This window comes from Aegilops tauschii, chromosome 1, assembly GCF_002575655.3.
Source record: "Aegilops tauschii subsp. strangulata cultivar AL8/78 chromosome 1, Aet v6.0, whole genome shotgun sequence".
Lineage (NCBI taxonomy): Eukaryota > Viridiplantae > Streptophyta > Magnoliopsida > Poales > Poaceae > Aegilops > Aegilops tauschii.
In genome coordinates this window covers 64091100-64102180 of record NC_053035.3, presented here as the reverse complement: position 1 = coordinate 64102180, position 11081 = coordinate 64091100, and the positions used below count along the sequence as shown (strand labels likewise).

The window sequence follows — 11081 nt, the reverse complement described above, 5'->3', positions numbered from 1 at the left end:
ACTATTACCCGCTACCGCCCCCATGAACCACTTGTCATCGTGCTCCGAAAGCACCAAGGCAACATGTAGGAGAAATTGTATATATACCTAATTGTATAAATATATACATGCATGTGTATGTGTGAATAATGGTGGTGTTGTGAGACATTTGATGATATATATATATATATATATATATATATATATATATATATATATATATATATATATATATATATATATATATAGGGATTGACTATTCGTCACCCTGGGCGAGGAATAGTTATTCTTCACCTCCCTCTATTTTACCATCAATGCATCGTAATTTTACGTTTTGTAAGTTTTGTCTTATTTCTGACGTAAAAAGAGACCGTAAGAAAATATATAATCATCGTAAAAAATATTTTATGTTATGTAAAATTACAAACGTAAAAAGATAGTGTAAAATACACATAAACTGAAAATTTTCTTGTCTTATGCCCTATATTTTTATTTTTTTAGGCCAAATTTTACGTAGTGAATCAATAAGAATATAACTATTTGAATTCCAAACGTAATTTAATTATGAAATGATCGTAAGATTACCTCGGGTGAAGAATAATTTATTCTGCACCCTGGGTGATGAATAGTAATATATATGGATTGACTATTCGTCACCCTGGATGAGGAATAGTTATTCTTCACCCCCTCTATTTTACCACCAATGCACTGTAATTTTACGTTCCGTAAGTTTTGTCTTATTTCTGACGTAAAAAGAGACCGTAAGAAAATATATAATCGCCGTAAAAAATATTTTATGTTATGTAAAATTACAAACGTAAAAACATAGTGTAAAATATACATAAACTCTAAATTTTCTTGTCTTATGACTTATATTATTATTTTTTTATACCAAAATTTACGTACTGAATCAATAGGAATGTAACTATTTGAATTCCAAATGTAATTTAATTATGAAGTGATTGTAAGATTACCTCGGGTGAAGAATAACTTATTCCGCACCCTGGGTGATGAATAGCGTGTACAATATGTAACGTGTACAATATGTAGTATCGTAAAATACCAGCAAACAAAAAAATATTAAATGGAAAAAACAAAATTAAAGAAAAATAAAAAATAAAACCAAAACCCCCTCAAATATTATAATACCGGTTGGTGTTACCAACCGGTACAAAAGGGCTCCCCGCCCCGGCGCTAGCTCGTGCCACGTGGGTGCACTTTAGTGCCGGTTCGTGCCTAACCGGTGCTAATGGGGACCTTTAGTCCCCACTTTTTAGTGCCGGTTGCGGAACCGGCACTAAAGGCCCTTACGAACCGGTGATACATCCCGGTTTTGCACTAGTGTTTGAGCATCCCTTCAATTTTTTTCCAAGATTCGCCACGGGTTAAAGTATACGCGGCTACCAAACGATCGGCCGCGCGTGTCCAAGATCACGACCATGCATGGACGAAATCACTGTTTTAACCTTTTAGGCAAAAATTAGCAGGATTTGACCCTGCTTCGCAAGTATTTTCTCATCTGACCTTTTTGGGTCAGGCCAACGTGCCTGGCGTTTCGTTTGCACTGGAGACGTCACTGTCTCTGGCGTTTGGCCTCTGCGCCACATCCTTTGTTGGCTGGCTGACGTGGCTCTGCCAAACGCCAAGGTGGCTGGCGTTTGCATGGCTAGACCAAACGCCATGATGTTTGGCGTTCACTAGTAGTCACGATCTTATGTTTCCTCAGCTTCGGTTTCTAATTAAACTGGAGCTCCACTTCCTCCCTGCAGATAGAAAGCAAAATAGTGCTCGTACGATTTTCTTGTTGCACACTACTTTATTTGTGCCCTGAAGCTCCCGGCAAAAACTTTACTAGTTTCTTCAGATAAACAAGACACCAATTTAAGTTAAGTGGTTCATTTAGGGCATCTTCAAGACGGACCCTTAAACCTCTTGCAACCGTCCGGACCGTGCTATTCAGATCGCAAAAGCCATCCAATACGGTCCGCAGGGCGGTCCGGGCGCGATTTCTCCCGCAAACCAGAGACAAACGTATGAGAGGTTTGCGGGAGTCCGGACCGATCCCACGCCCGCTTTTGACTGCCGTGGCCCACCAAAAACCCGTCACCCCGCCTCACCCGTGCTTTCCTTCTGATGCATGCGTCGCTTACCGCGCCGCATTCATGCTGGCCCAGAGCACGCAAAGACCATCATCGATGCCGCGATGTGACCGGAGGGAGAGAGGGCGGCGCTGACCGACGCGACCTCTCGGCAACCGTCGCTTCAATGCGGACGCTGGTTCCCAAGAAACCAACTCCGACAGCGCAATGACGACGTAGGAGTACGCCGAGCGGGAGCAGCGCCCTGGTCCAAGTACGCGGACTCGGACGTCCCACCGCTACACATCGTGGCGGACCCGGACCTGTATGCCTGGGTCCTGGACCGCTTCGTCACGCGCCGGAAACGGTCAAGCATTGTCTCCACCGCCTCAACATTGAGATGGTCGGGTACGGCGAGGAATGCTCCCTCGCCACATGGACGCCGCCTCATCTAACGGCCGCCGTCCTCTCCCCCAGCCCACGTCGTTGGTGGCCGCGGCCGCACTGCGCACGGCGCCGGAAGAAGCAGAGAGGATCATATGCGAGCGCCTGGCGGCTGCCGGGAAGCCCTGTCACTTAGCCGCCACCTTCTGCTGCCCGAAGCCCAACGACGACTTCGACTCTGACGTCGGATCAGGCACCGATGACGCATCCTCCACTACTCTCGGTGGTCGTGGCGGTGGCGACGGCTCCTTGTGTCGCGGGCCATCATATTGGCCGAGGACAGTGCAGTGAGGCCGGCGGCGCGACACGAGCGGCGCAATGCGGCGTGCCGCTCCGTGTTCGCCAAGTCCGTGAGCGTCAGGCGGCGGCCGGGCAAGGCTGACGTGGACCCGCGCCTTTCCGCAGCTGGAAGAACTACTTCGGACGATGACGATGACGGCATTGACGACGCCGATGGTGCGGCTTGGCAAGGTGGCCATGCGTATGAGGTCACCGTCTTCTATAAGTTAGCCTCCTAATTTTTTAGAAGGTTTTAGTTAAACGAACGAAATATCGTGTCTTTTATTTAAATTATGTCCAAAGTTTGTTCCTTGTGTTTGATAAATTCGTGTGTTTTTTATATTTGTTTTTAAATGAATGCCAACACGGTTGGATGGCCGGCTCTCGCGTCACTGGCCGTAGACTGGTCTCCATCGGTCGACGCAGGATGTCCAATTTAAAAGCCAGCGCTTGGAGATGCACTTAAGCATGTACGAATGCAGCTTCGCAGGTTCCCGGCGCATAGACATATGCTCGAAATGAAGTGTTTTTTCTTCTTTTTTTTGTGGCGCGTGACCTTGAGCTTTCGTAGGAGCCGATGCAGATACTGTCAGCTCGTATGGTTACTGCCGCGGATGCCCTTGTCTGCTCGTGGTCACCAAAGCTCCTGGTTAAATTTTAAAACGAAATATATATTTGGTTGCACCCATCACCCATACTCGTCATATCTTGCTGCTCCTGAATGCAAATGCCAAAGTTACTGGCGTTTAGTTTAGCCATGCAAACGCCAGCCACCTTGGCGTTTGGCGGAGCCACGTCAGCCAGCCAACAAGGATGTGGCGGAGAGGCCAAACGCCAGAGACAGTGGCGTCTCGTGTGCAACCCAAACGCCAGGCACGTTGGCGTGACCAAAAAAGGTCAAACTGCGAAATACTTATGAAGTAGGGTCAAATCGTGTTAATCTTTGCTTAAAAGGTTAAAACAGAAATTTTGTCCACCATGCATATGCATGAAGTAGCACAACATCTGTTGTAGGAGTATGATTGTATCGCACACGCAAGCGTCGCGCTATAATACGTGGCGCCGTAGTCGATTGAAATTCTCCAACTGACAGAAAGCATCAGTACAGCATCCACCCTGGGGGAGAAGGAGATCGATGGAGGATCTGTACAGCATCCACCCGGGGATCTCGCGCCGAGGCGAGGGCGGCGCGGCCTGCAGCGTGGCGTCAGGGGTCGCCGGTGATGCCAGCTCTCCTCCCCCTCCTCCGTCACCGGCGGATCTGACGGAGCTGATGAAGGCGCAGATCGCCGGGCACCGCCGCTACCCCTCCCTCCTCTCCGCCTACATCGAATGCCGCAAGGTCCGTCCGTGTCCAAATACATTTTACATGCTGCAGTAGTCCATAAGTAGCTCGAGCTAGCTAGTTCACTCACTCATCATCCAAGAATTAATTGCCACGTTGATTCTTGATTTGTCAGGTCGGAGCGCCGCCGGAGGTAGCCTCGCTGCTGGAGGAGATTGGCCGGCCAGAGAGGCGCGGCGGAGGCGCCGCCGCCGCAGGGGAGATCGGCCTCGACCCCGAGCTCGACGAGTTCATGGTAGGTACAACAAGTTCACGGCAGCTCGCTCCCCTAATCCTCGCGCGCTAGCTCTTGCTGGTTATTACATGTGGAGATGACGATGCAGGAGGCGTACTGCCGGCTTCTGTCGCGGTACAAGGAGGAGCTGTCCCGGCCGTTGGACGAAGCCGCTTCCTTCCTCACCACCATCCGCTCGCAGTTCACGAAGCTCTGCGGCGGCGGAGCCACCGCCACCTCGCCGCACTCCGGTATAAAATCCGCATGCATATTATGCATGCATGCATTGCATCTCATGCCTTGATTTTCTCCGGCTAGCCGCGTCCTCTGCAGCCTTGATTCGGTTGCGTGAAAGTGTTTGATGCTTTGTGTGTGAATGTGGCTTTGATGAGTGTTCTTGATAGGTTAAATCGTGTCCATGCCAATGGGGCGCAGGCGTGTCAGACGACGGGACATCGTGTAGGGTTTTGTCCAAGGTTCCATCGTCCTTGTAGCTCAGCCTACCTATGCATGCTTCTCTCTCCATATCTCTCTCCAGATCCTTTTCACTCTCTCTCTAGAGGCTAGTGAGGTACTAGGAGTAGCTGCTACCCTACTACTTGTAGACTTTGCAGGCTGGGCCGGTGATGGAACTTGAGAGAGAGCTAGGCTGGGAAAGAAAGAATCTTGCTCTTGCATGCTGGTTAATCACTGGTTCCCAATGGCGAAGCCTTTTTTTATTGTTGCTGTGGGGGCAAGTGTGAATCTTCTTGTTGATCATTCACCGAAACTTTATTTTGTTTCGTCGTGCTTGATATGATAGCTTGGTTGAATTACTTCTGGTAAGTAAATATAGTATTGTTTGTTCGTTTTTGTTTGACATAGAGATGAAAATTAACAAAGTTTCATCTAACTCCTACACTACTTGATTAATTAAAAAAAAGAAAAAAACCTACAAATCTCCGGGTAAAATCCAACGGTATAGAGGTTAAATGAAACATATTTATTTCTCATCTAGTTGAGAGCTAGACACACGCTTGTTTGTTTCTGTTTGACAGCCTCAGGGATAATTTTTTTAGCCAAATCTCATTTGAAGATAATGGGCTCAAGATTTTTTCAGACGTGCGTTATAGACTTACAAGTTACTAAGGGCATTTCCAACGCCGTCCATCAAAAGATGAACACCCCAAACGTTCAAGGACACGTCCGGACGCCTCCGTGCACAATGGATAGGGGGAGGCCATCCAACCCTATACACCAAATGTCCGCCCTTGTTCTTTTTTCCCTATATTCAGAGCACATAAAATAATTAAAGAAAAATAGCATCCTTTGTCAACAATTATATTGTGCAAATATTCTGATGCAACAATAATTCAAATATAAGTATATCAATTCAAACATGAAGTCTTTCAATAAAATAGTTCAAATTTGTATTCAACTTATTCGGATGTATTTTTGACTTCTCCCCTCGAATAGTCCACAAATGCTCAACTAGATAATTCTGAAACTGCTCATGAGTTGCTCAATGCCGAATTTGTTGATGCATTTGGATAAATTCTCTGCTTTGGAAGTTCGATAGAAATACACCATTGCCGAATCCATCGTGTTTGCTTCAAAGTAAACAACAAAAACATCCATAAATTTGGCTATGGCATTTGGTCGAACACTTGCCAGGCGTGATGTTCGCCATGGAAGGCAACGTGCAGGGGCGGAGGGTACCTGGGCGGCGGCCAGACCAAGGGTGGAAGGGAGGCATAGGCAAGTCGGGGCTGGAGCCCGGCTAGAGCGACAGAGGTACGGCAAGGTCTGGGCGGCGGAGTAGGTGGTACGGCGGCAACGTCTGTACGCAAATACACCACAAGGGCGGAGGGACGGAGTGAGAAAAGTAGGGTCCGAGCTGGGTTTTTGTGTGGGCGGTGTCCGAGTCCGACGTGGCGGCTGTCCAGACATCCGCAAACCATCCCCAGCTTTGCTTCCGATTTGCGGGAATTCAGATGTGCGGACCGGTCTGCGGACGTTTTCTGCACGACGTTGGATGGCACAAAGTGTTTGGACCGCGCGGTCTGGATATTTAGGGGCGTTTTGATGGACGGAGTTGGAGATGCCCTAAGTAGGAGATGTATCTTGTAATTGCAGTTTCAATCGTAGGATTTTATCTTAATTTCTTGTTTACGAACTTAACTGGTTAACTATTAACAAGGCTATGGTGTTGTTTTAGCCTGGAGCAATTGTTTCTTAAGCCATTCTACATCCACAAATCTATCAATATTTCCAGAGATTCTCATAAAAATACATATTTTAGCAAAACAATTTGTAAGAAAACACATTTTACATAGCATATCAGAAACCCAAGGTTTTAGCGTTTGTGGTGGTGTTGAAAAACTAGGCCCACTAGCTATCCAATGCTTAATGTGCTTGTTGTATTATGTGGAAAGTTGTTTTCTACAGAATATAAATGCTAACAAGCTGGCAAAGCTATATCTAAGAAGGTGCAAGTTATGTCAAATCCGTGCTTAAAAGTATGGTTTTGTGCACTTGTTTTGTCACAGATATCATAGTTATGCGAAATATACGTTCTCAAAAGTGTGGCCTTGATTTGCAATGTTGGCAAAAAGAAAAGGGGTTTGTATGAATTACTCATCTTTCCATCATGAACATGTGAGTTTGGAGTAGTGAAAACACACAAGGTTTTCGGAACTTCAGATGTTCAATAAATTTAGAAGGAAATTTTGTCATCGTGATGGCTGGGACATATTAAACATGTTATTGGTCTTATATATATGTATCAAACAATTGTTCTTGTGTCCAAAACAGTTACGGTTTTGTTTTTTCCACCTTCTAATAGTATTTGGCACCCAAGTAGAAATGTACTGGGTACCAGTGGCGGAGCTTCAACGGGATTTGACAGGTGTCTAAATGAACCTTAAGCGGAGTTGGGGAAGGGGGGGTAATCTGGTGTATCATGTCAAATTTGACCCAAATAGTTTTAGATATGAGGTGTTAATATAAAGAAATACTTTTCCTGGGGGGCATGGCCCTCACTAAGCTCTGCCACTGCTGGGTACTACAAAGGAGCATGAAACATGATCATCATGTATGTAGTGAAATTTCCTAGTTTTCTATCAAATTTACCAGTTTTAACTATCTGCCATTAAAGAGATAATTTTAACAAAAACTGTGGCAAGTTAGTCTGCATGCATGTTAAATCACTAACTCCATAGTCCATACAAGTTGTGCTTCGTGATGTGTAGCCTATCTACCTAGTTAATATATGGATATAAAGGACACACAATGACTTGTTGAAGCTTATGATAAGACTGAGTTAATGATGCCATATGAAACTGGTGTGACAATGCTCAAGTAGAAATACTATATATATCTTTGTTTGTTTGGTCTAGGTAGGTCACATGTATGAGCTATGACTAAATAGCTGACTATGTTCACAATAGTTCAAACTAGTATGGTAAGTGCTCACACGATAGTCCTGAAGAATGCATAGCAGTATGTATAGTTTGCTTGGATTCAAGAAAGCCATTAATGTGTCTATTCTGATTTTATTCAAGAACGGCGGGTTGTGCCTAATTTTGTGCACCCAACGTGTGATTCTAATTATGGTTTCAGCCCCCATATATTTTGACTTTGCTAATTGAGCTGGTCATCTTTTAGTGTCTACTCAATGTGTCCCCTCCCTCAATTCTGGTGTGAGAAACAATGGTAGAATGATCTGCTAAGCATGTGATCATTTCAAAATGTCACATTGCACCACATAGTACACAGTTATTTATGATAGTACTCCCTCTGTAAAGAAATATAAGAGCGTTTAGACGTTTAGATTGATCTAAACGCTCTTATATTCCTTTACAGAGGGAGTACTTCAATTTCAACAAAGGTGCTCATAGGGGTAGGGTGTGCGTGTGTGTGTGTGTGTGTGTGTGTGTTCATTGGGGTGAGTATGCGTGTGTGTATGTGGACATCTATGTCTGTACTCTATTTCTCAAAAAAAAATAGGCCTCTGGTTAGTCCGGTAGGTACTTCAATGAAGATGCCCTATTGTTAGAATTTTGAAATATGCACAACTCAAATGCTAAAATGAAGCAGGTGCACGGTAATATTGTCTAGCTAGATCATTTACATCCAAATATTCTTTTTTATTACATGACCTGCCAATGTGCTTATGAGAATTGGATTCTTTCATTCTTTTTACAGCTAAAAAATTTAAGTGTTGGAATCTCAGATAGCCATATAGGTATTGTCACCTACGTAAATTCAATTCGGCTCTTGGGAGCACATGCTCCCCCACGCTAAAAATGTTTTTTCCAAATGTCAAAAATATCTGAAAACTTTTATAGGGGGAAAGCTTAACCATTTCGACCCGTGCAAAAAGAAGTCAAACACCAAATGTTACATTTAATTATTTTTTCACTGACAAAGCATTGCTAACCTGTTTCGCATGAAAATTCTGAAGCACGCTTGCTACACTAACATGAACATCTATAAGAAAATCAGAATTTTTAATTTTATTTACTAGTTGTTTTTAATTTACTGTACATCCAGGAGCATATGCTCTCCAGAGCCAAAACGGAAACCCAGTTCGGCTCCTGGGCTCATCTGCTCCATTTTTATGTCGCCGCTAGATTTTCTTTATTATTACACCCTAGAGCGTCAACCTCATGTTCATTAACATCAACTAACCCCAATGTGGTTTGTATGAGCCCAGCAGCTATGTGTCAAATTAAACAAAGCTGTAGTTCCGAGTGCTCCTAATTGGACACTGAGCTCTCTCTCTCTTTCGTAAACCGCTTCTTAAGGTCGAAGATGTTAAAAATCAAATAAGCCTAGATAATGCACAAAATGCCTCTTATTTTTTTGTCTTTGCAAATTCTTGAAGTCTCAACTGATGACCAAACAGGCACTACAAATTCCAATCCTAACCATAGTTGCATCCATAATTAGATAGGTTGAAGTTGTTTTTTCTGATGCCTTGGTTGGTTCGAAAAAAGGTTAAATTTTTTTCTGAACTTAAGCTTCAGAAGCTACGACTTGTATTAATGAAACTCAACTCACAATACAAAAGAGCCATTTGCTTACATAGCACTTGATTGCAGTACATGGAGTTTCCTACCGAGACAGCAGCTGGAGGAATAGCTCCACAAAACGCCGGTCACAGTGAAAGAATGCTTATATAGTCTCTGTTTCCCCAAGCACAAACTGAACTAATCAGTTTGGCCCTAGCTGTGAACCAATGTTCATTCATGTAGGGTTTGATAGATAAAAGTGGCCTGCTTTTCATCCCATTTTCTTAGACTCGCTGGGTTTTCGGACCGATACTTGCTACTACAGATCTATTAACCAATCGATAATCAGGTTTCATTCATTGCAGTGCTCTTTTAGAAGTATATTTCTAGATATACTGCATAGCAGATTCTCATGGAGAAACTTCCAGTTCTGAAGTTCATTCGATCGTCTTTCCTTGAGACATTTTCCAGAAGATTTTCTGTCTGCAGCTTCCCATAATGTTGTTTGTTAAGTATCCAACGGTGCCTTTGGGTTCTGAAAGTGCTTCTGTGTAGTTTCTGTGCAACCAACTGATTATCTGCACTTGTCTGCTTATCGATGTTGTCCTGTTCTAGTTGTGTTTCTGAAGAAGCTCCGGTTTTTCAGTCTAAACGTGCTGTATTACTGCCATGCAACCTGATCCTGACGCCACACATCATTTTGTTTAAATGCATATCTGATTTGGGGTGTCTCCATGATGCAAGATGAAATGGTGGAGTCATCGGAGGACGAGCCATACTCAGGGGACACCGGTGCATCCGACGCCGGCATGCAAGAGCAGAGCTCCCGGTTGGCCGACCGCGAGCTCAGGGAGATGCTGCTCAACAAGTACAGCGGCTGCCTCAGCCACCTCCGGACCGAGTTCCTGAAGAAGAGGAAGAAAGGGAAGCTCCCCAAGGATGCGCGGCTTGCTCTCGTGGACTGGTGGAACACACACTACCGCTGGCCTTACCCCACGGTACATGCCGCGCCTCGCGCCTTTCTTTCGGCAATGAAAATCTCCCATCCCTGCAGCATCAAACCTTGATCGACGATCATCATTCATGGATAGATACTGTGATGTTTGCAGGAAGAGGATAAGGTGAGGCTCGCCGCCATGACTGGCCTCGACCCGAGGCAGATCAACAACTGGTTCGTCAACCAGAGGAAGCGGCACTGGAAGCCGTCCGAGGACATGCGGTTCGCGCTCATGGAGGGCGTTACCGGAGGAGGAGGGGGGTCCTCTTACGACACGACACTCTGCTTCGGCACGGACAGCATGAGATAGTTGCTCATTTCCCGCGGGCATGAAGCTCTTTTGCACGGTGGTTGTGTGACTAGCAAGGAAGGGGTACATCAAACGATGAGTACCCCCATGATCATTTTCTCAATTATTGTGTATGTAGTACATGGGCGCCGTAAGGGAAAACTTTTCTGAAACCACTACTACAGGGTGACCTGTAAAATCTTTTCTGAAGCTACTAGAGTACTATAATCAGATTGTCTGTATCCCCAGGGATTGCCAGTGAAGAATCACACTGGATAGGGAGGAATCAAAGGCAATATGAATAAGTGTCAGCTTCTTTTTTTCCATCTTTGAAAGTATAAACATAAATCATATGTCGCTGTCTTTGCTGTGGCAAATTTTGCTATGGGGAAAAAATTGAAGAGATTGGGTTCCTGTGGCGGCTCAGGATATATACCAGCTGATTTTTAAGACTGGAGATGT

General features: G+C 44.8%; 1 protein-coding gene across 1 annotated transcript; it reads left to right on the top strand.

Annotated features, from left to right (window-relative positions):
* The first annotated feature begins 3798 nt into the window (after window positions 1–3798).
* Window positions 3799–10792, top strand: LOC109743750 (homeobox protein knotted-1-like 1). Its single transcript, XM_020302839.4, has 5 exons — window positions 3799–4122; window positions 4241–4360; window positions 4449–4590; window positions 10078–10331; window positions 10443–10792. The coding sequence occupies exons 1-5, from the start codon at window positions 3916–3918 to the stop codon at window positions 10638–10640; spliced, it is 921 nt and encodes a 306-aa protein (XP_020158428.1). The 5' UTR covers window positions 3799–3915; the 3' UTR covers window positions 10641–10792.
* The last annotated feature ends 289 nt before the right edge of the window (window positions 10793–11081 follow it).

Bases quoted from the DNA above. Each gene is read 5' to 3' on its own strand.
- LOC109743750 (XM_020302839.4), top strand. From the start codon at position 3,916: ATGGAGGATCTGTACAGCATCCACCCGGGGATCTCGCGCCGAGGCGAG. The intron at 4,361-4,448 runs GTAGGTACAACA...ATGACGATGCAG, and splicing joins CCGAGCTCGACGAGTTCATG to GAGGCGTACTGCCGGCTTCT. The intron at 10,332-10,442 runs GTACATGCCGCG...TGATGTTTGCAG, and splicing joins ACCGCTGGCCTTACCCCACG to GAAGAGGATAAGGTGAGGCT.